The 26,073-nt window shown below is 40.7% G+C and overlaps 2 protein-coding genes across 2 annotated transcripts; both read right to left on the bottom strand.

The window, feature by feature from the left end:
• Positions 1-100: 100 nt before the first annotated feature.
• Positions 101-14,092, bottom strand: LOC120054762 (basigin-like). Its single transcript, XM_039002346.1, has 8 exons — positions 13,886-14,092; positions 5,399-5,567; positions 4,526-4,614; positions 4,187-4,329; positions 3,651-3,924; positions 2,207-2,231; positions 1,565-1,632; positions 101-1,414 (listed from the first exon to the last, which is right to left on the bottom strand). Exons 1-7 carry the CDS (start codon positions 13,947-13,949, stop codon positions 1,578-1,580), a joined length of 819 nt encoding a protein of 272 aa, XP_038858274.1. The 5' UTR covers positions 13,950-14,092; the 3' UTR covers positions 101-1,414; positions 1,565-1,577.
• Positions 14,093-16,964: 2,872 nt separating this feature from the next.
• LOC120054760 (E3 ubiquitin-protein ligase RNF126-like) lies at positions 16,965-21,868 on the bottom strand. The gene is made up of 9 exons (XM_039002345.1): positions 21,777-21,868; positions 20,494-20,552; positions 20,243-20,303; positions 19,784-20,022; positions 19,521-19,589; positions 19,298-19,367; positions 19,045-19,138; positions 18,762-18,877; positions 16,965-18,515 (listed from the first exon to the last, which is right to left on the bottom strand). The coding sequence occupies exons 1-9, from the start codon at positions 21,849-21,851 to the stop codon at positions 18,360-18,362; spliced, it is 939 nt and encodes a 312-aa protein (XP_038858273.1). The 5' UTR covers positions 21,852-21,868; the 3' UTR covers positions 16,965-18,359.
• Between the last annotated feature and the right edge of the window lie 4,205 nt (positions 21,869-26,073).

Genomic DNA, 26,073 nt, shown 5'->3' with positions numbered 1-26,073 from the left:
TTCATAGCTTTACGTGTGGGATGGCCTATAGCATTTTATTGCCCTGAGGAAATAAACCAAAATATCCATCTTATTCAAGCAGTAACAGAGACCACAGCGCTTAAATCAGATCACTTTATTGAGATTGTGCAAATTGGTACAGTTGTCTTGAATCTAATTGGTTACTTTTAGGCAAAATAATTGACAAAGTCATATGTACTTCTTAAACTAATGGTGCACATCCAGTCACAATACTAAATCAGGTTAGTGCAACATGTGGCTTCTGAGTAGTCTACAAAGTGGAGGTTAGAAAAAGGACAATGCTTCATTAGTATCAATCATGTTTAGGTTCCATGTACCCTTCAAAAAAACAAACCATTTAGAAATCGCCTTCCATTCTGATTAATACATTAGTATTAGAATTTGTCGTTGTCCAGAAGCAGAAAGCCCATCTCTTACACTTGGTCCTTTTTCAGGAAGTATTACTATGGATGTGACTATGGCAACAAAAGCAGAGAAAATTCACAACTACACCTTAAAACATTTGAATAAGTAGTTAAAATCCAAAAAGCTTGGATTTTTTTGCAATGATTAGCCTTTTAAATTCTCAACAGCGCATGTATTAAATACAGCAGGAACTCAGACGAAATTGCATTAATCCTACCTGCTGCGTTTAATTTAGGAACTACCTACAGTATTATAACTTCCACTGCGGAAAATCAAATATAGTGGAGGAAGTAAAATGGACTGTGTTAAGGTGTATCCTATAACTCAGCCAACTATGTGATGTTGAAGGGTCAGGGCACACATCTGAAGTCAAAAGGCTTCAAGTCATTCATTTACCTACAGCAGGTATGGGCCACTCCAGTTCAGGGGCCTGATTAATGTCATTTTCCCCCAGCCCAATAACTAAACACACCTGATTAAACTAATTGCATTCTAAACTGTAGACAATGATTAGTTGATTATTGGAGTCAGGTGTGGTAATAGGGCCTGGGGCAAAAGCATGTCAGTGTCCAAACATTTCACATTCGTAGTAGTAACAGCCACCTGTTGCTTAACAGGTGGCTGTTCATGCTTGCAAATATAAGAGCAGATATTTAGAAATGAAGGACAGTGGAGGAAGCTATAAAGCACAAATAGAAAAACCACCAATAGATCATTCCCACGTAAACGTTTACAATGGACTTCACTACGAACAAACACGTCTAGAACGGCAATAAAACTCATGCAAAAACATGTTTTTTTTTGCCAATGGCCTTAAGCCGAAAGCACAATATGGAGAGAAATATAGAAGAGGACAATTCAGTCCATTTCTCAAGACATTAACATTCAAGAATTTAAAAATGTAAAGTTGTTTAAAATTCGCAGGGTGCACTAGATTATGTGACGCTCAGCAAATGCTCTTCATCCTGGAAGATAGTCATCAGGATATCTGTCAGGAAAGAAAGGGGACTGACAATTAGATTGAGAGCTTAACCTCTACAGGAGGTTTACTGCTTTGATTTTGCAATCAGAATAAATGAATTTGAAATAGGCTCATCCAGTCGAGTGGGTTGATTCAAAAGCCCTCACACACACACACCTCTCATCTTCTCTCAGTTGGAGTTCCTTTGCCTGACATCCTTGTGGTTTGTGGCAGCATTGCTTTTCCTGAAAGACATTTTCCATCTAGAACTTTACAAACAATACAGCAATGTATATCTTTATTACCCCTTTTTCGTGATATCCAAATTGGTAGTTACAGCCTTGTCCCATCGCTGCAACTCCTGTACTGACTCAGGCGAGGCAAAGGTCGAGAGCCATGTGTCCTCCGAAACACGACCCTGCCAAGCCGCAAAGCTTCTTGACATACTGCCCGCTTAACCTGGAAGCCAGCCGCACCAATGTGTCGGAGGAAACACCGTACAACTGGCGACCGTGTCAGCGTGCATGCACCCGACCCGCCACAGGAGTCGTTAGAGCACGATGGGACAACGACATCCCGGCCGGCTAAAACCTCCCCTAACCCGGACGACGCTGTGCCAATTGTGCGCCGCCTCATGGGTCTACCGGTCACGGCCACCTGCGACAGCGTGGGATCGAACCCAGGTCTGTAGTGACGCCTCTAGCACTGCGATGCTGTGCCTTAGACCCTTGCGCCTCTCGGGAGGCCCATTTATATATTTTCTTTGTGAGAAATTAATTGTATTGCATTTTTACATGTCAGTGTAAAATGTGTACTTACAGGGGAGCAGAACCTGAGTCCTCATCTATAAAGCAGCACAGGGACAAGAGAAAAGATGTGTCAACAGCTGAATTGGTCAGAGACTGTCTGGTAGGGAGACATTCTAATGAGATTAAGGCATGGAGAAAATTCTTTCCACAGACAATGAAGGAAATGGTGACAAAGCGCCAAGTATTTCTTTAAGTAGGCCATTGTCAAGTGATTGCAGTCAAACAAGCATACACTGCCATAGTTCTATCTACAATAAGCAAATAGTTACATCGCTTGAACTTAAAATCATTTCATTTAAAAAGAAAACTGCAGTTATGACAAATCTACCTACACTGTGTTCTGAACATCACTCAAAACAACACAAACAGGACAACCAAGTGAAAAGAGAAAACTTGCAGGGACAATGCAACACCGAAAACGGTTCTAAACAAAGCGTACAGGCAGACTGCAGATTAAAAGGAACCGTCTGGACATGACCGTTCAGTCACCGGTTAAATCAAAGAATAGGTGCCCTCAGGCAATGAATGAGATCAATGAAATGATATCCTTATTATAAAAAACTAAAATGACTTGTCATGCATGAGATCAAGATGCAGATGGCACACAAGACAAGATATTAAAAAAGGTACACACAGAAATATGACATAACCAGAGCAACTTCCTGCTTACAGACGTCAACTGTCTGCAAGCAGGAAGTTGCCCCGTGATATCATACTGCTGTGTGTACCTTTAAAACCCTAAACCCTAGGTGTTTCCAACACTACAAACCATGACAGGCCTAATTTCCATCTACACATAAATCACATGACTTAGGCTATTTGACCCTTTTACAGGCATGACAAAAACACATTGATTGGTGGGCATAAAAATGTGGCTAAGTTTTAGCAGTCTGAAAATATAATTCAAATTTTGCCCAAATTGGTCCAATGTATGAATGCAAGGCCAGTGGAAGAGTTCCTATTAGATACATTCTTAACAGGTGAACGCAGTACATTCCCACAGCTTCTCAGTTACGGTCATCTCAGCCACTTCCGTCTGACATGCAGTTTTGATCACTTACCAAAACGCAAACGCAGCAGCGAACAGAGAAATACAAAACGGAGGGAGAAAAAAGTATTCCAATAGAAAACCCAATTGCTTTTGATCAAATGAAATTACTAAAATCATAAGTGGAAAACATATTTAAATTGCAAATCAAGAAGACCAAGTAAATAACAGTAAACCTATATCCAAACCGTTAAGAAAAGACAAAGTGTTGAGATATCATTAAAATGGCAGCTAATGCACAGCAATCTTTGGAGAATGACAGTGCATCTGAAACTAAGACACTGGAGGGCAGCAGACACCCACAGCCAAATCATATTGACTTAGCGAGGTATGCTACCTCAGAAATCATGAATGGCAAAACAAGAGTATTTCGTTTCTGCATTTCTCTGCGGGTGTTTCTACGTACCGTCGTTGATCTCATCAGGCTTTCTCCTCTTCTCGTAGATGAAGATGATGCTGACCAGGATGATGACCTCGGCCACGATGCCCAGGAAGGGCCAGAGAGCGGCCAGGCGGCTGCGGACGCGCAGGTGGATCGTGTCGGAGGCCGAGTCCACTTCTCTGGTACCGTAGCACATGTAGTCACCCATGTCCATGGCGATGTCCAGGTCGTTGATGGTCAGGGTGGTCCTGTTGGGGGTGCTCATGATCTCATACCTGTCAGTACCGTTGGTGATGGCCTGAGAATGACAAACAGGGAGCAAAAAGTCATTGAATACTCAACTCTTATCTAGGGCAGAGACCTCTTTGGATAGTACTAGTGCGTGTGGCATTACTGGGACTTCAATCAAGATATTGATTTAGTTAGTCAACAATTCCTAACATTGGAAAATAACTGCAGCATGTGACTTCAATCACTCAGTTCAGCATCAGGGGTTATTCTGGCTCAGTGAAACTAATTGTGTTAAGCCTAATGGTGTATCAATGACGGTAAACGCGTACCGTCTTCAGCATTTCTTCTCCTTCCAGTTTGTACCACTTCCAGTCAGTAGGCAGTGGATATGCATGACTGACACACACCAGCACACCCTTGTCCTGCTCATTTCCATGCTCAGAGCGTTTGTAGGCCGAGACATGGACAGCAGCTAGTGACAAACACACGGATGCAGGTATTTAATCGGATAGATTCATCCAACACACCTGCAGTTGTATAAAACTGGCTATAAGCCCATTATAGCTTTCAGATACTACCTTTTAGTGCACTTTGAGTAACATTCATCGGCATAGCTAATGTCAGTAGAAGAGTCTTCACTTTAAATTAAGTTAAAACGGATTACGTACTTTTGACTTCAATGGATTTCTTCACCACAGGATCAGACAGGAAGACGCAGTCATATACTCCACCCGAATGGAAATCAATTTTAGCCAAGCTAATGGGGGAAAAACAACAACGTAAGCCCTAAGGATGGGAAACACAGTCCTACAGACTTCACTCAATGGCTTTGAACACATCCCAGTCATGAAGTCACTTTGCCTGTAAAAACACACTACAAAAGATGCTGCCCCAACAGGCTGAACTTCAAATGGCTCCCTGTTGCTGTTGAGAATGAGAAGCAACCGCATAAAAATAAACTGCCTCTCTCCTTGTTACAAACGCTTCTACTTCCCCCTGGTAACAACAATCGGACATTTGTCGGCACTGGCACCCTCCCTGCTCTTTACGTCTGATGGGGAATTATGGTTATTATGTGAGAGTGAAAGAGTGGAAGTGCTAGGGGGCGCTTATCCGTGCTGCTGCCAAGTATAACCAAAGCTGCACAGTCCAGCTCGCTGCTAATTAATAGCAGGGAATGCCTGAGCAGGGCCTGGAGTGTTAATATTAATGGATGGTATATGTGTGTGTGTGTGTGTGTGTGTGTGTGTGTGATAGTGTGAGGGAGAGCTAACATGTAGAAAATATATGGAGGAAAGGTTGGAGTGGTTGTTCAGTGCTGCTGTGCGGTCAAATCTGTGTGACCTACCGCCCTGCTGACCAAACATTAAAAAGGCATGGTTGCTAATAATGACAAGCAATGACTGCTAGGTTCAGGACAATAGCTGAATCTCAAATCAGCGAGCCCAGCGCCGGGAAATCGTTCTATAGCTCAGAGGGATTCCCGTCCATCTGGTGGCTCAAACATGCAAACACACGCTGCCTGCCTGGCAGGCACTTACATGTACTCGGTGTAGAGAGCAGCAGAGTCCTGCTTGGATGACTCGATCACATTGCCATTCCTCATCCAGTAATGACCTTTGACTGTGGACGGGGGGTTGGTCAGGTTGCACGAGAGGATGGCAGAGGTCTGGTTGTTCACCTCCATAGGTGAAGACACAATTAAGGGATCTGTAGACAAAGTCAACATATTAATAAGCCATCCTTTGACACGACCACTTCTAGTAGGATCATTACCGTAGTAACGTTACCACGACGACAAGCCAAGCGTAACTAATTCTTGCATGTCTTTTCACGTACAGGATATTGCTAAAATAGTTTAGGGTAACTAAACACACAAAAGAAAATGTTATATCTAAGTAGTGGATTTAATCCAAACTTAAAAGGTATGCATGTATAGGGTTTACAGGATAAATGGCTCTTGATACCAACATGTTGCAGCACAAACCTTGACTGTTCAGGGATTGACTTTGCTTTACTATCCTTTATCCTAAACTTCAGTGACAACTGATAAGGTCTATCTTAGCTTGTCAAATGTTATTACTTTCATAATCAAATTTCAAGCCAAGAACAGCACAATATAAAAGGCAGCGCAGAGCTTTCCAAGAAGAGGCGGATCACATGGGCAGGCACCTAAAAATGGAGAGCTCGGGCTGAACCAAGAGTTCAAGAGAAGAGGGGTTACACAGAGAAGTTAATCTAGGAGACCATGAGGACAGGAGCTTGTAATCAACACATGCAGAAGAAGCAACCGGCAAGGTATGGTAGGTTGGTGTTCCACTAACAGAGAAGAGGAACAAATAAGAGGATCTTTTGGTTTGGTTCAGGTAGAGAAAACAACAAATACTGTCAATAAATACTGGAAAGATGCCCTATGGCTGAGAATCAGAAAGCTGGGTTGCCATCTCCTGTAGATAATTTAGTACTCCTAAAGAGCCTAGTCAGGTCTAACAGGTCTAAAGAGTGTAAACACCACAGGACAGTGTCAATGTTAGTATCAATTACACATTCTATACCTTGGACAAGACAGCAAAATAGACAAAATGGAAGCCAACAAGAAGCTAACCAACTCACAATCTGACCCTTTTATAAACAAAATGAACATTTTATGATTCAAAAATTAGATGTAGCCATTTGCAGGTTTCAGACCTTAGTATTATCAATATTATGTGAAATATTTTCCTAATTCATTTAAAATAAGGCTTTGACATAGGCCCAGTAAAAAAAGGCATCAGATTGAGGGTAGTGCTACGGCAGGTAGGACACGTCTAAGGAGAGGCCCGGCCACGCCTTGTGGTCAGGTTTGCTTTCCACTACTGGACATCATGGGAGCTCAGTGAGGGGAGAGTAGGGGAGTCTGGGTGAAACAGGGCAGAGGGCAGAGGGCAGGAGAAGGTGTGGGACAGGAGCTGGACCCCTCGCTGTCCTCTACAGGGAGACGCTGCCTGGCTGTACGTAGGACCTTCCAACACTCACATTCAAACACTATAACGTTAGCCTGCGAGCGGATCCACTTGATTTTGGGTGCCCTCTTCAGCTCGTTGCGGTCGGGGTCGTTGGAAGCGCGGCACTCGTACGTGCCGGAGTCATTGAGCGTGAGGTTTAAGAGGTGAATGGAGCTGGTGGCGTGCAGGATGTAGGTGGCGTTGATCCCGACACGGTCTTGCCGAGCTCCATCGAACAGCTGGGTCATGGTCTCGTCAGGCTCCTCGCCCTCTATGAACCACCACTGCACCTCTGGGATGGGGTTCCCTGTCACCTCACAGTGCAGCTCTGCAATGTCCTCTATCAGTTTCATCTGGGACAGGGGCGACTTGACAAAACCAGCTGAACAGGCCATTGTGGGGGAGGGGTGGTTTACATTGATTTGGGTTCAGATTGGTTTTTGGCAAATCCGACAATTTTATGGAGGTGAAAGTAAAATGCGATGGAAAAGGCAAGCAGGCAAAAAAGAAACAAAAGGTTAATAAAACACATGAATGAGAGAAGGTACATGAAAAGAGTAGGGGTTTGAGTATCATAATTAACCAAAATAGTTCATGCCAAATGGCTTTTTAGAGTCCTTGATACTCAGACCCATTGCAGACATAGACAAGTTGAATGACTTGCATTAAATCAAAAGCCACTAATAAAAACAGATACATTTCATGAAGGGCTAGTGAAAATGTTTTTTTTTGGTTGTTCATCGCACGAGTGGGCAAAGCAGATGGATGAAAATTTAAATGTCAGATATGATTCAAAACTGTGTCTGTAAATCTATTACATTCTCTGTCAGTTTGTCATTGTGTTGAGAAGTGCAGGGCTTAGTTATTAAACGAAACACCTGATCTGACGTGGAGGACATTCTGTACAGGATTTAATACCCAGGAGGAGCAACAGAGGAATAACATTTGCACGGCTCGAGGCGCACTCTGTAGAGTCAGCCCCCTGTACTGTTATTTCTACCGAAGCCCCAGGAACAATCTTAAAGCAACACAGGAGAACAAAACCGTGGCATACCTTCAAAATCCAGGCCCACTTGAATAAACAACCCAGGAGATCAGTGATGAGAAATTCTTCAGAACAAACTCAGGGATCCCTATGTAGCGCCGCTTGAACAAAGACGACCATGTTCGGACAACGCCTGAGCCACACCCTCTTCCTTTATTGTATCTTTGCATAGTAGGACAACAATGTGTGGTGGTAGGTGGACATTTTCTGAATAGTTGGCCCCCTGAAGACCAGAAACAGCATGTACCCATTTACATGTCCAAAGTCAAACTTGTGGATTGGGGTTGGAGGCACAGCTGCCTCTGGCTCTAAAAATCATGTGACCTTTTAGCTAAGGGTGGCAGGATCCTTTTAACCGTAACAAAAAGGTCACCTTCATAGCAAAGGCTGTACAAAACAAACCCAAGTAAATGCAGATAGTGACTTCACATAGGCCTGAACGAAAATCATAACTAAAATTAGTTTCTCTAGCTTGTATCAAACTTAGTAACCTACCAGCAAGTTCCATCAACAACAAAAAAAGAATAATAATAAAACATTTTGGAAAGAGACCTGACCAAGAAGACCGCTCCAGTACACCCCTCCTGAAATCAGTGTGACTCACCAGTACTGTAGGCTACATGTAGTCCTAACTGGCCTAGCATAGCAAAAAGACAGAAGCCTGACTGCATGGAATGGTTGTCAAGTTAATGTGCTACAGTTTTCTAACTACATAGGGTCATGCTCCACAGGCCACCTACTCAGTGTAAACTAGGTTTCTATTTTGTGTGAATGTTAGCTGGGGACAAATAGGATGTTTCAAAAGCAGGTGTGATAGGCATGTGACTGCAAAATATAAACACGAACACAAAATGTCCTGCAACAGGTGAGAAATAGTGATCATAGTCATTACAGTTGTTTGTATGCAGCATTTAGCCTACCCAGTGACCAATTATGCTGACATAAAATGGTCACCCAGAAAATGGGCACACAATCAAAAGAGCAAACCAACAACATGAATCCTGAAAACACTTTCCGGGGCAGACAGGGAAATAAATGCTACTAGCAATAAAGATTTATCTGAGAGTCATATGTATTAATATTCAGTTACATAAATCAATGGGCTTTTATGAGCCCATCATACTTCATGACTGCGCTCATTTGCATAGGAAATGCTTCAAAAAGTGCTTTTCCTGACCTCGTTTAACCGAAGGGAAAATGGTTGCCTGCTTTCTATAACCTACTTCTCCAACCAACGTTTTGCTCAAAACGAAGCTGGAGCGCAACAGAAATATAATTGTATTAATGATCTGGAGTTGCCATAGCGGAAAACTGCCCGTCCAGCATGGGGACTGCCTGTGTGCTGTATCTTCAGAGGCATCTGCAGTCCTCTGGGACATGCCCTCTAAAGCTTTCATGCCACTCTGTATATCTGGGTCAATGGAGGACCTCACAGAGTAAAAGGCCCAATGCAAAGTCCAGTCTCCCCAGACTGTCCTGACAAATCAATGTTTTTTGTTAGGGTTACCAATTGAAATCGTTGGGAGCATATAGGGCAGGTTACAGTGTGGGACTTTTCTATAAAATCTGCTTTTTAAAAAGCAAAATACAAGGCAAGTTTCAAACATTTGGTACGGTTTTTAGGATTAACCAAAACCCTTAGGCCTAAAATGGAGCCTTTTCCTCACCAAATTAAGGGAGCTGGCAAACTACTCGCAATATTATATATCATCCCCATCGTTCCCTATTTAGAATGTTTTAGTGTCATTAATTGGTTCAACACACATTAAATCATCATAATGAATCCACATACTGCCTTGTTTCTTTGACACTGAACATAAGTTAATACAATGGACCCTCACCCTGAATTGGCTAAGTTAACAATGAGTACATCATGCACTGCATGCAATGCTTTATTAAGTACTCAAGGTTGCGTAATGTATATAGACTGCCACGGCTTGCGGCTCTTTCAGGCTTAGAAAGTCAGCACAATCTTAAATAGACAAGGCAGTGGTTGTGACGGAATGTTATAATGAGATTAAGGTAATCTAAATGTGTTGCAGTCGCCACTAAAAACAAACTCCCACAACAATCTTGTAAACAAAGCTTCTTGCTTGTTTGACACATTTCATGTAACACATTCACATACATTTGTAAACATAGAAAAACATAATATTCTGTGTGAATTTAAATGTGGTAGCATGTTGTACCTCAATTGCATGTTATTAATCTCCATAGAAAAGGTTACACCCGATTGAGGTAAAATATAGGCCTACTTTTTTACTTATTTAAATGGGATGTCTTTATATAGGACACAGCAGCTAACCTGCTAGTTAATGTCTAATGAGTCAGGCAGACAAACTGGTCTACACCGGCTTAAAAAGACTGCAGCTAAAACAAGCCAGAAGCAAAAGCTGAGCTTTGGCTCTCACACAAAACTAGCTGAGACTTGAAAACACAAGTGTCCGGTTAGTCTGCTAATTTACAAATCCAACACAAAAAAAATACATTCGTTTATTTCTTCATAAACCAGCCAAAAGCAACTGCATTGGCTGGTTTATGAAAAATAAACCAACGTCTATGATATTTGGCCAAAGGTGGTGTTGGATCGCATGAAAAATTAGCAAATTAGCTAGCTAGTAGATACTATCTGTAAATGTTGTTGACACTAGTTTGCCTATTTAAAACAAGTTATTTAATAAAAACGATTTTTATGAAGATGGCAGGTTCCAATTGCAAAATAAACTATTTTACCTAGCGTTAACCGTTACAAGGCAGTGATTTTGATCACTGCAATGTGTATAAATTAGCTACCTGGTTAAGCCATTCATTGACGCTAACTACCTTTAGCGCCTCTACTAAACTTAGTATCTTCTTGCCGGCGGAGTTTGGTTAAAAGCCCAGACGCTCGTTCTTAATATTAACATGCATCGCTTGCGGTAAAAGTTTGGAAACACAAGGAAAGTAGCCATCTTTCATATCAGCAAGAATTCATTTTCAAAAAAAAAAAAAAGGGTTCAAATACTACACACCTTTAAAGGGTCAGTGTTCCCATACTGCCATATTACAGCGCTGGTGTACAGAAGACAGACGCGGCCACCTATTAGTTATCTAGCGTGATCGAACAGTGTCGCGAAAGTATAGTTCATCGGATGGTTGCTAGAAAATACCCTACCGTTACACTTGTTCAGTGAGCTGCATTGGGCTTGGAAAACTTACCTTAATGCATGAATGGGATATGCTACTGTACCTTTATCCACAATATATAAAAACAGTTGAAGTCGGAAGTTTACATACACCTTAGTCAAATGCATTTAAACTCAGTTTCACAATTCCTGACATTAAATCCTCATAAATTCCCTGTCATAGGTCAGTTAGGATCACCACTTTATTTTAAGAATGTGAAATGTCATATTAATAGTAGAGAATGATTTCAGCTTTTATTTCTTTCATCACATTCACAGTGGGCCAGAAGTTCACACACAATTAGTATTTGGTAGCATTGCCTTTAAATTGTTTAACTTGGGTCAAACATTTCAGGTAGCCTTCCACAAGCTTCGCACAATAAGTTGGTTGAATTTTGGCCCATTCCTCCTGACAGAGCTGGTGTAATTGTAGGTTTCCTTGCTTACACACGCTTTTTCTGTTCTGCCCACAAATTTTCTATAGGATTGAGGTCAGGGCTTTGTGGTGGCCACTCCAATACCTTGACTTTGTTGTCCTTAAGCCATTTGCTACAGCTTTGGAAGTATGCTTGGGGTCATTGTCCATTTGGAAGACCAATTTGCGAGCAAGCTTTAACTTCCTGACTGATGTCTTGAGATGTTGCTTCAATATATCCACATAATTTCCCCTTCCTCATGATTCCATCTATTTTGTCAAGTGCACCAGTCCCTCCTGCAGCAAAGCACCCCCACAACATGACGCTGCCACCCCCGTGCTTCACGGTTGGGATGGTGTTCTTCGGCTTGCAAGCCTCCCCCTTTTTCCTCCAAACAATGGTCATTACGGCCAAACAGTTCTATTTTTGATTCATCAGACCAGAAGACATTTCTCCAAAAGTACAATCTTTGTCCCCATGTGCAGTTGCAAACCATAGTCTGGCTTTTTTATGGCGGGTTTGGAGCAGTGGCTTCTTTGCTGAGCAGCCTTTCAGGTTATGTCGATATAGGACTCGTTTTACTGTGAATATAGATACTTTTGTACCCGTTTCCTCCAGCATCTTCACAAGGTCTTTTGCTGTTGTTCTGGGATTGATTTGCACTTTTCGCACTAAAGTACGTTCATCTCTAGGACAGAACGCATCTCCTTCCTGAGCGGTAAGGCGGCTGCGTGGTCCCATGGTGTTTATACTTGCGTACTATTGTTTGTACAGATGAACTTGGTACCTTCAGGCATTTGGAAATTCCTCCCAAGGATGAACCAGACTTGTGGATGTCTACAAAAAAAATTCTGGGGTCTTGGCTGATTTCCCCATGATGTCAAGCACAGAGGCACAGAGATTGAAGGTAGCCCTTGAAATACATCCACAGGTACACCTCCAACTGACTCAAATTATGTCAATCAGCCTATCAGAAGCTTCTAAAGCCATGACATCATTTTCTGGAATTTTCCAAGCTGTTTATAGGCGCTGTCAATTTAGTGTGTGTAAACGTCTGACCCACTGGAATTGTGACAGTGAATTAAGTGAAATAATCTGTCTAAACAATTGTTGGAAAAATTACTGGTGTCATGCAAAAGTAGATGTCCTAACTGACTTGCCAAAACTATAGTTTGTTGACAAGAAATTTGTGGAGTTGTTGAGAAACAAGTTTTAATGACTCCAACCTAAGTGTATGTAAACTTCTCACTTCAACTGTATTTAGTTCTGGTAAAGTGTCCTTTTTGTTCTCATGCTAGCGAGCTGTAGCCACAGCAGCCATTGTGCAATGGCACTTCACGTAGAACAAAGGAGCTGATTGGCTAACACCATCCAAAACGCTAGCTAGTATGAGGACTAGAAGGGCAGTTTTACAGGAAAACAAGCATTATTTCAATCTTCTTGCTGTATCAGTTATGGATAAAGGTACAATTTGGGGCACAGTAGCATATCACATCCCTGCACAAAGGTGCATTTTCCGACCTATATCTTACACCGCCTCCACATTGCATTCCTACCCCAGTGTAGCGAATTGTAAACAATCATAATGGTAAGGTTGGTATCTTATAATCTCCACCCGGCACAGCCAGAAGAGGACTGGCCAACCCTCATAGCCTGGTTCCGCTCTAGGCTTCTTCCTAGGTTTTGGCCTTTCTATGGAGTTTTTCCTAGCCACTGTGCTTCTAACACCTGCATTGCTTGCTGTTTGGGGTTTTAGGCTGTGTTTCTGTACAGCACTTTGATATATCAGTTGATGTAAGAAGGGCTATATAAATAAATTTGATTGATTTGATTTCTGGCACACAGCATATGGATCTGTGCAAAACTGCTACATTAGCTAAGTGTATAATTTTTATTATAAAGTCTTTCTCGCTGATATTAAAGTGGCATATCAGCATATGTTTAGAAAACATTTTAGCAAGGGATGATAGACGTTTCTAAATGCGTCGGAATTGTAGTTCACATGGAGCCAACCGTGGACGAGGCAAACCGCTGAAAACCCTACGGAGAAGTAGTCTGAAATGATCAATGGTTCCTACGCTTGGAACGCTGGGACCATTATACTAGCTAACGTTAGCCAACTTAGTTAACGCATTACAAAAGGACGTTTTGCTTCCTAGCTAGCTAGCGCACTGGTTCATTTTCTAAGGTAGCTCGAAGGCAAAACCTGATTTAAATACGTTGGGAAAACATTAAACTGTAAAAAATAATGTCATAACTACGTTTACGAAAACACTATATCAAATCAATAATTGAAAAGCGCTAACGTTAGCTTGTTTGCTACCAAGCCAGTGAGTTAGCACGGCACACACAACGGAGTTAGTCTAACTCAATGACTGTATGATGTCTAACTAGCTAGAAAGCAAGCTAAAAAGATTACCTGTTAGGGCATCGGCTCCGTACAAGCACAAGAGGAGGGCACTTAAACCCCACAGCAATTTCATTTCGACGATGTCCTTTTCTAGCACAGATATATACTTTCACAATTTTTTTAATACGTTAGCTCTGCTCCACCATCGACCGAGTTGGTCGTCCTCTGCTTGTTCCTCAATTAAATCGGTCACGTCGTGAAATAGCACGTACACATGACATGACGCTCGGGCGTGACCAAAATAGATTTGATTACCACACCACAGAGTTTCTAAACCCAGAGGCGCAGCATCACTTCCGGAAATAGACTCTTCATACTTCCGTTAGCAGATAAGGCCAGGGTTTGAGAAGTCAAAGGGCGCGTTTGAGTGGTAAGGGGAAAGTAGCCGACTGTAGACGGATGTCAGAAGAGTAAAGTCGAGGGAGGTACACTTGCACCAACAGCAAGTCGGACAACTTATGCTATTTCTAGGAAACGCGAAAATGGCATAAATGGCATTCTCCTTTGTTTCTGCTGATAAAATCAATATTTATTGGTCACATACACATATTTAGCAGATGTTATTGCGAGTGTAGCGAAATGCTTGTGTTCTTAGCTCCAACAGTGCAATAGTATCTAACAATTTACAACAATACATACAAATCTAATAGTAAAATAATGGAATTAAGAAATATATAAATATTAGATTGAGCAATGTCAGAGAGGCATTGACGAAAATACAGTAGAATAGAATACGGTATATACATATAAGATGAGTAAAGCAGTATGTAGACATTAAAGTGGCCAGTAATTGCAAGTCTTTGTGTATAGGGCAGCAGCCTCCAAGGTGCAGGGTTGCGTAACTGGGTGGAAGCCGGCTAGTGATGGCAAGAAAGTGGCTGCTATCGAAATTCCACTTCTCCTGCACAAAGCTGAACATGATCCATTTTTTATACCTTTATTTAACTAGGCAAGTCAGTTAAGAACAAATTATTATTTTCAATGACAGCCTAGGAACAGTGCCTTGTTCAGGGGCAGAATGACAGATTTCTACCTTGTCAGCTCGGGGATTCGATCTGAGCACCTTTTGGTTATTGACCAACCACTAGGCTACCTGCCGCCCCAACATGTTCCAATGAATGAATATCCTGATGATAAGGAATTTAGATACCAGCCCAAGTTCTTTCTAACATTCACTAGACTTGTTTTGTATTTTTGTGTTGGTTTTCTCAAAATATAACTAGGTAGTGAGTACATAGGCTACTAGAATGGGATATGCTCCATTGTATTTCATTACTTAATGCCCATGTACCTTCCTCATTATTATTTGTGATTGTGCAACATGGAATTGTAACAAATGTGATTAAATGGATTCCACAAAAAATCTTACTGTATGGAAATTTGGATCACATGTAGTCCTATGTAATTAGATTGTAAAGATAAAGATGTATTTAAACTCTAAATAGTCATCCACCCAAAACAGTAAATATGTAAGGGATAATCAACGAAGGGCTATGCGTTCTGTGGAAAATAATGAACGACGTGGAAGATGTGTTCCACGACGCTAGCAGAGTGGAACTGACCTTCCACGGAGTTGCATTATTCTCCAGAGAACGCATAGAGCCCCGAGATGATTATCCCTTTCATACCATGGTTATAATTTGTTGCCGCTATAAATGTGTTCATTTGCTGGTAATGTGTTCAACGTCCACTGCTTTTGAGTTGACGGCCTGTACATGCTCAGTTAGGCCACAGTTAGACCCGATGACGTGTTGCTGCGCATGAGTTTCGGTAGCCAACGTCGCCTATCGGGGAAGCAGTTTCTTCATTTATTTTATTTAACCAGGTAAATTGCCTAAGAACACTGTCCCATTTACTGCAACGACCTGGGGGATAGTTACAGGGGAGAGGAGGTGGGATGAATTAGCCAGTTTGAAACTGGGGATGATTAGGAGGCCATGATGGTATGAGGGCCAGATTGGGAATTCATACTGTTTTTGACAAAACCCCCTTTGGAAAATGACAAAGCAAATGCTCAATTTTTTGGGGCATGTCAATCATGGATGTTATTCTCACACAATACCAGACAACCATTTATATGGTTTACTCTTAAAGTGGTTCAGGAAATCTGACTAAATAGGTAGGTGTATCAGTGGCAATGAATCTAGAGACCTATTACATTTCTTTGGAGGAACTGACAGCTTGAGCAATTGTTTTGTATTATAATATAAACAGAATTGTGGCAAGCAATTCTTCAAATATAAGTTTATAAGACTTGCCATGTCTACTCTTGCAAATTTACGAATTACTCTGTTTTAGAAGCTAAAAATGTGAACTCATTCATGATGTTCATGTTAAAAGAGAAGTACCAATGTTGCATTGGGTGTATTGTACAATAGGCATATTTAATGATACTTAAAGTACATTAGATACCGTATAATTAAATATTTGGTCCTAAAATACAGCAGGCACTGGATTTGTTGTGTAACGTTTATCCAAGACATGCCCTTTGGTGGATCTCACAAGTAAAAAAAACTGGACAACAATTATTTTCCCTTAACCAAACACCTTGCCAAAGAGCGGTGTGTAATTTCCAGTGTTGGTCATTAATGAGTTCATTGTATTACCCTCTGGTGAGTTCACAACTTCTCAGGGTAGTAAATGTGATTTCATTGCTCTAAATGGGAGAGTATGAGACACTGTCCCAGAACAATTGTTGATTATAGCCCTTGAAAACAATCGTTATGTCCATTATGCAACAAGGCGTTGTTTTATATAGGGTGACAAAACAATTACCTACAATTCCAAACTGTATGAATAGTTGTATTGTTGTTTCAGGCAACCACAAACAGTAGCCATTTTGTATTACACTCCCACCTAGTGTCAAACCCATGTCGGCATGAGGAAATACATAAGTAATCGACACTGAGTGACTGAAATCTACTAGATAACCCATGAATAATAAGATATTGGTCTGATAGCATTATCATTTCTGGGACAATATATAGATTATATAGATGTTTGAACTACCGAGCACCAAATTTCCATCCAGACATGTTTATAAGCTTTATATATATATATATAAAAAAAACAATATAGAATCATTCACTTGAATATTGAGCGGTAGCACCCAAAACATCTTTATTTTCAAATCGATTGTTTTGTTCAGGGGTTTACGTCATCTGCAAATCAATATTTCACTTAAAATTGTATTTTGTGAATTTTTGACATTAAACTTAATGTATAAACAAAAATGCACTGAAACTCACTGATTATGTATGATTGAATAAGAAAAGGCTGAGTTAGAATGTGTCTAGAAGGTTAACTACAATGGATTTTCCCTCGATAGTTAAGAGGAATTCACTAACATTTGACAGCATCCAAATAAATTTTCCAAAAAACCCCAAGCCAAATGTAGTTTGTTTCTTAATTGAAAGAGCAAAAACAATGGCATCAGTGCAACTTAAGTCAATAAGAAACTGAGATACCCAATCAGGTGGACCATACTTATACTCAAACTGGAAATAAAATTATCCTCCATCACTACGACAGTGGATGAATCAAATTATTTAAATATTTTAAAGGTGTGGGCTACAAAGAATCAGAACAGTGCAATTTGAGACCATGTGGCATAGTGCGACAAGCAATGGAAAGTTCCAGGGGATGAAGGGGGAGTGTAGTTGAGATATACGTGATGTGTATGGTTGAGACATACGTGATGTGTATGGTTGCGGTGGGAACAGGCGGGTCTGAGCAGGTGTAGTAATATCGATGTTGGTTGAAATTTGTGTGCATCGGTTTATTGGTCTTTTGTTTATGTAGGGTTGTTATTGTTTGAAAATTTTAATTTTAATTTTTTAAGTATGAATGATAAATTCATACGTACTTTTTGTTTAAAAAAAACACATTTAAAAAAAAATTTTTTTTTTGTTGATAAGATTGGAAACAAGATGCAGAATCCAAACCAAGTAGACATCCTATACTTAGCCTCCTTTCTCCTCCTCCACTTCTGAAGGTTCCATTTTGAGGCCTACAACTGTACAGCTATGGCTGCTACTTTAAAAAAAGTGAATGCAATATATTTATCCTTTTTCACAAATTGCTGTGCATCCAAAGTATTAAAATTAATATACCTCTCGTTGTAAAACAACTCTGTCTTGGTAAGAGACCAGAAAAACCTCCCCACCCTTGTCTGCCCTCAGAATGCAGGACTAACTGGCTTGATCTGTTGTTGCATGATGAGGTTATCCAGAGTGACCCCCCCTAATGTTCCTATCCTCCCCAGGTAGGGGGTCAGCCTTCCAGAAGGCTTGAGGAGAGCCTCAGATGGGGAAGAAACACATTGACTTTCATTTGATTGGATTCCTGCTGGCTCCAGTCCAGTGTGAGACAGCGCTCCAAGTGAAAATGAGACTGGGTGTGTGCTCTTAGTTCCCCTCTACAGCCAGAGACTGGCACCCACTCAGGAAAGTTCACAGGGTGGTGTGAGGTGGGGAATGTTTTTTTAGCAGTTGTTGGCTGAGTTCTCGTTGTTGGTTGAAGTGGAGGACGGGGGTGTAGTGGATGAGGCAGAGGCAAAGGTCATCCCTGATAGACCTGGAGGATTCATAGCGGTGTTCTGTCCACTCAAGCTTTTCCTGCACACTGGACATGTGTCGTGCTGTGGAAGCACACAGGGGCACAAACACAGAAGACATCACTATATAATTAGTCATCTTCAAGAATTTAAAGTAGGGCCAGTAGTTTTTACTGATCACTTAACTTGCCTAGGAGAGTGTGGGCCAATATATGTTTGTGGTTAGGTGATGGGGGGGGGGGGGGGGGGGGTCAGGATAAGGTCATATAGGTTTTGTCAATGATAGCACTAAAAGAAGGGTATATGAGGGGGTATATGAACAGGTCTTACCTGTTCAAGCCAAGGTATTATGCAATCATTATGAAACAAATGATTACACGGAAGTTGCCTAACATTTTCTCCAGCACTGTAGTCTTCTTTACACACTGGACATTCTAGACCTGAGACTGGAAACAGAAAACAAATTCAAGATGTAAATGGCTTAAAAACACCATCAAACCCTATGACCCACTGACTTCCGTAGAAAAAGAACAAAACCACAACAAGTCCAGCCCACAGGTGATGCAATTGACTGTGCTGTACATGTGTGTTAATAATGTTCAGGGTCACTCACCAACATGCTCCTGTGTGATTGGGATTGTGGGAAGGCTCTTGATTTTGTCCCTGTCAGCTGGCGGCGGGCCAGTGTTCTCAAATTGATTTAATAACTAAGGGACACATAAAAAATACATTTTTATTTCATACTGCGCAGATCTTGCTGTCCAAACGCAACCCTTTTCACAATGCAAATATGCAGGCATTTGTGTGCTTTTTGACGGTTAATTTAGAAACTTTAATAATGTGAGTGGTAAACAGTCAATACGTACCTGTGTAATGATTGCATCTAGTCCGTTGGCACCCCAGGCATAATCCATGGGGTTTGAGTGGAGCACGCCCCTATAAAAAGGAAGATAAATAAACAAACGTCAGATGGAAGAAAGAGTCAGTTGGCTGACTTCAAAGTTTTACATAATTTTTGTAATTATTATTATTATTTTTTTTTAAATGGGGCATAGTACATCCCAGTATCCTGAGACTAAATGTACTCACCAGGGTCCCACACCAATATTTGGCATTGCCGTAGGGGCGATTATTCCATTCACTAGCTGCTGAATGATTCTACACAAGATGACAAAAAAAAACATGATTATGTTCTGCATGCATCCAAAAATGAAACCTAATTTCATCATTGCTTACATAGAACATGGTTGACAAGCTAAATCATCAAAGCTCAGAGGAAAAGAGACAAGCCTGTCACTGGGAACTGCTGACACATCTAAAGTTAAAAAGGTCCCTCAAGTCACTGAGCTTACCCCTCTAGAGTGGGCACTCCTTCATGTCTCCCTGCCTGTCCACGGATGTCATGGCGGCCGCGAGGTTGCCTGGCGCCGTAACGCTGCCGTGATGCCAACTCCTGTTCTCGCCGATTCTCTGTGTCGCGGTTGTCCTCTGTTCCCTGCCCCGCTCCAAAATCAAAGGAGTCGTCAAAGACACCCAGAGCAAACTGTCCGTAACCCGATGGGAATGTAGCCATGTGTGAAGAGTCCACATTCTACAAGAAAAGGACATTTAACAAACAGCCGCATTCATAAATTACTTGGAGTTCTTTCTGTATTATTCAATGTTTATAGTCAACAGAAATCCCAACTACGTCAAAATTCAACTGAAGAAATCTTTCCAGAATGCACAAAGGCGTGCTTTTGTGTTTGCTAAGATAATATCATGGTCTAGCCTGGGTTTATCAATAAGCAGAATGAATAAGCTGCAAAAACCTCAAACGACTGTTGGTTCTGATCACCGCTGGAGATGGTGGATGTGGACCCATTTTCACCGCTGTTCAGGAAGAGAAACATAGAAATGAACAGTTAGCAATTTTGGAGAAATATTTTTATATTTGTGCACACCCTCTTGACCAGAGTGGTGTAATCATAGGTGAAAAGTTCTGTGATGCCAAGTGACAAAATCAATTGAAATCTTTAATCAGAATGTCAACAGTATGCCTGCCATCACACATTTAACAAACCTTCTTTCCTCCAGCAGTTCCTCGATGAAGCCAGATTCACACCGTGGACATGTGTAATCCTGCAAACAAATATTACAATGCCTTTAGGTGTCCTTTTCACATTCACTACCACACAGTGAGCAATTAGTTATTGAATTCCTACGTCACTACATTCAACTATGAACGTGGACAACTTCAAAGAACAAACAGACATAAAAAGGAGATAATAACCCAATTGAAATACAATAATCAACAAATAATCCTGGAAGGACTTGAATTGTGTTCAGTATGTAACTCAGTTGTCATTAGCACCAAACTGGGGAAAGCCTACAGATGAACATTTCATTGTGAGACACACCTTTAGTATTCTATGACAGATTGTTCCAGGCCCTGACTGTTATGCTGGTGTGATTTAACTGAATGGCGCACACACACAGAAAGAATGCAACATGCCATTGTCACTGACTGTAGCATTTCAACACTATACATAATATTTTACATTTGGCATTGGAATATGCCAGCAAATGACCAACCTATGTCTACACTTTCTAGAGAAAACCTTAATGACATAATGGAAATATTTACAATAAACTGTTCCTTGGAGATAATGGAAAATTAAGTCAATATCTCACGACCAGCTAAATACAAATCGTCCTCTACTGCAGCTGATCTGGATGTAGTCATAAGGCCTACAGGATGTTTGGACACTGAATGGAATCCTTTAGTAATCATTCATTGCTAATCTGGATGTAACTGTCATCACATGCCATTGCCAAGCATTGCTGACTGATATCAAAGGACGTTCTGATGCATTCCTTGGCTAAGAGTGCTTGTCCCATCATGTCAGATTTCTTGCTAGCTAGATATGTGAGTCACATTAATATCTTGCATAAATGTAATGCCCTAGCTAAGTAAATTAGTTAGCACGTACACAGCCAAGCTAGTTACTGTAGCTAGTTACAAACGACGCAACTCTAGGCAGGCTGGCTAATAAGCTAGCTATCTTAACCGAACACCATATCAGATACGGTTAGTTGGTTAACTAGATAGTGAGTCTCTGATTTCACACACCATCCTTCCAGGTTAAAATATTAACTAACTAGTTCTCATTAGATAACTGTCAGTTGCCAGACATGGACAATCTGGTTAGCTCACGTTACCGTACTGCTTAGCTAGATACTAGCCAGGGTGGCTGTTAGCTAGCTAGAAATGCTAAGGACTCCAAGCGTTCAAGACCAACAACAATATATCTACTCTCCACGACTATTGTCTTCAACTTCTTGCTTCTTGTCAACGTTACTTACCGGGAGGCGAGGGCTGATCTCTTCCGAACATCTGTGACAGAAAAACTGTCTGGGCCATGGAGGTGCTTCCGCCATCTTTTTGGTTGTAGAGGGAGACAGTACGGCGAGATGAAGGGGGCAAGAGTCATTCGCTCACTATAATATAGGCATTACATCTCAGTGAATGTACGACGCGCTATAATGAAATACCTCAAACTTCCCAAATGTCTTAAATCTGTATTATTCAGTAGGTAGCTAAAGAAAAACAATGGCATCTTTATTTAGGCCTACATTAGCATTTTCGTTGCATTAGTTTCCAGGAAATTAGCAATACAAAACATCTACATGTGCTTCACTGATGTTTGTTGTATAATGATAAGGTAAGAAGCAATACTAAGCCAATATGCATTTCTGATGGTACATTTTTTTTTTTACATGAACAACATACATTATAATTAAAGAAATTCCGGGGAATAATGAAGCGCTATGTTCTATTTCACTTTTCTGATTGCGGGTCTACGCAGTATTGCCACATGGTGGCGCTTTTGTGTCCTAACTATATTGTTTTATTGCTGATCTCCAGCAAATATTGCCCCTCGACAGGTAAAGTATTCTTCATATTAATGTACAGGATTGTGGAACATTTAGTGACCAGTTGAGAACCTATTGGCAATCTTCCTTTCACCTTATGTAATACTAAAAGATCCAGAGTCCAGTTCAAAAAATAGATAATGCTGGTCTATTCTATTACATATTTTGGGGGATTTTACTATTGATGTGTAAAAACCCTGGCTGACTGACAGGGGGCTCTGTATTGAAGCCACCGTGCAGCCATATTTTGGAAGCTTTAGAAATGCATTTATTACTGTCTACATTTGTTTTTGACAAGTATATTCTATTAGACACCTTATTGCATACGTTTGAATTATATTATGTGAACTGAACATAAACAAATAAAATAAAAATATAAAAACCTATTTCTTATATTATTTATTCACAGTATAGGCCTACTAACAAAGATTGTTTTATAACTAACCCTTTATAGACCACAGCCTGTCGTCGTAGGGAACGCCTACTCTGTGAAGTGCGCATGTGCAGTTACTCAATCCACCCTTGCATTCCTTCTAAACAACAAAGGGTAAAATCTACAAAACTTAGTCTACTCTGTACGTAACAGATTGTAGTTTTGCGAACAGAAAACTGTATTGAGATCAAATGTTTCATCGATGAGAAAATGTGCAAAATGTCGGCCAAAATCCATCTCATACCATCTTCTCCCACTGCCGGCCAATGGGCTTCTTCTCGTCACCATATTTAGTAGTGAGTGGAAACGCCAGCCGGATGCTTCACATTTATACATCCGGGGAAATATCTGCCTCATTGTTCTATCTGTGGTAGTAATGTTACTGCCAGTGATGTATATACCCCCTGGGTTGCTATTTCTATGTTTTGGTCATTGAGCGGCTTTGAAGCCACCGGTCGGCCATATTGGCACTGCCCAGTAGGAGCAGTGCTCCATAGGAATTAATGGAATCCTACAGTATTTGAATTAAATGTTTTAAGGACAAAATTATGTGTCTTTAAGTATTTTTTGTTGTAGAGGGGACAGTAACATTAGTACTCTCATTTTTTAAAATATATATTATTACATGTATGTTTAGCTCGCATATCATTTAAAAGTATGCATTAAGGTGTCTGTAATATAATAAACGTGTTAAAAATGAATGTAAACATTAACAAATGCATTTCTATAGCTTCCTAAATCTTTTTTGACAATGGAATACCAAGATGGCTCTGAGGTGGCTTCAATTCAGCACCACCTGTCAGTTATCCAGGGTTTATACACATCATTGGTTACTGTCCCCAATTCATCATATAAATACTAAAATGCACTTAATTTTGTCCATGAAACATTTTATTGAAATACTTCTATGGAAGACTTCTCATTCTGGGGAGTACCAATATGGCGCCCAGTGTCTTCAAAGCCTCTAATTGGCCAATGCATAGCATGACTCGTTCCAGGGTTTATATATACAGTACACATCATTGGATTTGACAAGCTGTGGGTTTCAGAGATATTTTAGATATACAAAGTTGATAGTTTGGATCTATTTATCTGTTGTCAATGTACATAATATACTGAACAAAAATATAAACGCAACGCTCAACAATTTACAGTTCATATGAGAAAATCAACCAATTTAAATAAATTCCTTAGGCCCTAATCTATAAATTTCACATGACTGGGAATACAGATACTCATCTGTTGGTCACATATACTGTACCTTAAAATAAATGGGCCTCAAAATGATCTTGTCACAGTATTTCGGCAGGGTAGCCTAGTGGTTAGAGGGGCGGCAGGGTAGCCTAGTGGTTAGAGCGTTGGGCTAGCAACCGAAAGGTTGCAAGTTCAAATCCCCGAGCTGACAAGGTACAAATCTGTCGTTCTGCCCCTGAACAAGGCAGTTAACCCACTGTTCCTAGGCCGTCATTGAAAATAAGAATTTGTTCTTAACTGACTTGCCTAGTTAAATAAAGGTTAAATGTAAGTCGCTCTGGATAAGAGTGTCTGCTAAATGACTTAAATGTATTTCTGTGCATTCAAATTGCCATTGATAAAATGCAATTGTGTTCGTTGTCCATAGCTTATGTCTGCCCATAGCATAACCCCAACACCACCATGGGGAACTCTATTCACAACATTGACATCAGCAAACGGATCGCCAACATTACGCCATACACGTGGTCTGCGGTTGTGAGGCGGGTTGGACGCACTGCCAAAATGTCTAAAACTATGTTGGAGGCAGCTAATGGTAGAGAAATGAACATTACATTTTCTGGCAACAGCTTGGTGGACATTCCTGCAGTCAAAACTTGAGACAACTGTGGCATTGTGCTGTGTAATAAAACTGCACATTTTAGAGTGGCAATTCATTGTCCCCAGCACAAGGTGCACCTGTGTAATGACCATGCTGTTTAATCAGTTTTTTGATATGCCACACCTGTCAGGTGGATGGATTATCTTGGCAAAGAAGAAATGCTCACTAACAAGGATGTAAACGAATTTGTGCACAACATTTGAGGTAATTAAGCTTTTAGTGCGAATGGAACATTTCTGGGATCTTTTATTTCAGCTCATGAATCATGGGACCAACACTTAACATGTTGCGTTTATATTTTTGTTCAGTGTAGTTCAAACATGACATTTTTAAAGCATTTTCAAGATTGCACTGCCCAGGTGGTCTTGTAGTTATGTAAAAGAGGAGAGCTTGATTGATAAGACCCAGGGCACCATGCAGGTCTGTTTTTATTTTGGAGATGAAAAATACATCTCCTTTGATATTTCACTCTTTCACAGGTAGCTTTAATGTTATCTCCAGAGAGCCATAACAGTAGTGATTTATGGTCAGCTCTGGCAGCTTTGTAAGATACTGTATCACTCCAGCATCCAGGGGTATTGAGTTTACTGTGCTACCTTGAGACAAATCTCCAGTACTTGGCACCACATGTTGAGAGTAAGTAGGAGTTTCCGCCTGACTGTCCTCTAGCCAATCCCAGCTCTCCAATCTGCTTGGCTGATTTGATGTGTTATTTCATACTCCTACCATACCGAAACCATTATGGTTTTGCAAACACAGAAGTCTTAAAGCCATGACCCAGAATGAAGCCTTATAATAAAATACAATACATCAACATTAAATGAAGCCAAACTAGGATACTTTTGATTGATTTGGACTAAATACAATTGCCATGTTATTGCCAATATACCTTTAAAACTAATTATAAAAATGGCATAGTAAACACAATGTATAAATTGCCCAGCCTAATATACAAATTGTTATGGCCTTTACAGCCTTGTGGGTAGTTATGCCTTTTAAAATATTTTCCATTACATTAGTTAGTTTAATACGAGAACTACTTCTTTTTATCAACTGAGAACATTTTACAGTGATAGGATTTAATGTGAATGGAATGTTCTGCCCATAGGAAATACATAGTAACCCAGTCAGTTAGTCCACAGCTCCTGTATCCTGTGGTGCCTGATCACTGTTGGAGCTGGAGGGGCACTTCTGTTCTATGGGCTGTGAATAGAGAGGTCTGATAGCACTAAGGTTGCTATGTCTAAGTCGCTGAGGTAAGCTATTGTCTCCCTGCTCCCCAGTGTGCCATTGCTGCAATCCAATGTTCATTGTTGCACTTAAATCTGGGGAGTGTCTGTGAGCAGACCAGGGTCAGAGACAGGTCATGTGAGCTGTTGGAAACAATGCAAGACTGAGCAAGCACTCTGATTACGCCACCAAAGTAATATGGGGTTGAG

Source organism: Salvelinus namaycush, chromosome 10, assembly GCF_016432855.1.
Source record: "Salvelinus namaycush isolate Seneca chromosome 10, SaNama_1.0, whole genome shotgun sequence".
NCBI classification, from domain to species: Eukaryota; Metazoa; Chordata; class Actinopteri; order Salmoniformes; family Salmonidae; genus Salvelinus; species Salvelinus namaycush.
The sequence above is the reverse complement of the archived record's forward strand: the minus strand, read 5'-3'. Positions and strand labels throughout refer to the sequence as shown.

Coding starts and splice junctions, on each gene's coding strand:
- LOC120054762 (XM_039002346.1), bottom strand. CDS start 13,949: ATGAAATTGCTGTGGGGTTTAAGTGCCCTCCTCTTGTGCTTGTACGGA. Junction 5,568..13,885: donor CGGAGCCGATGCCCTAACAG/GTAATCTTTTTA, acceptor CTTTGTCTACAG/ATCCCTTAATTGTGTCTTCA. Junction 3,925..4,186: donor GAGAAGAAATGCTGAAGACG/GTACGCGTTTAC, acceptor TGTCATTCTCAG/GCCATCACCAACGGTACTGA.
- LOC120054760 (XM_039002345.1), bottom strand. CDS start 21,851: ATGGCGGAAGCACCTCCATGGCCCAGACAGTTTTTCTGTCACAGATGT. Junction 20,553..21,776: donor AGATCAGCCCTCGCCTCCCG/GTAAGTAACGTT, acceptor ATTTGTTTGCAG/GATTACACATGTCCACGGTG. Junction 20,023..20,242: donor AGAACCAACAGTCGTTTGAG/GTTTTTGCAGCT, acceptor CTTTTCTTGTAG/AATGTGGACTCTTCACACAT.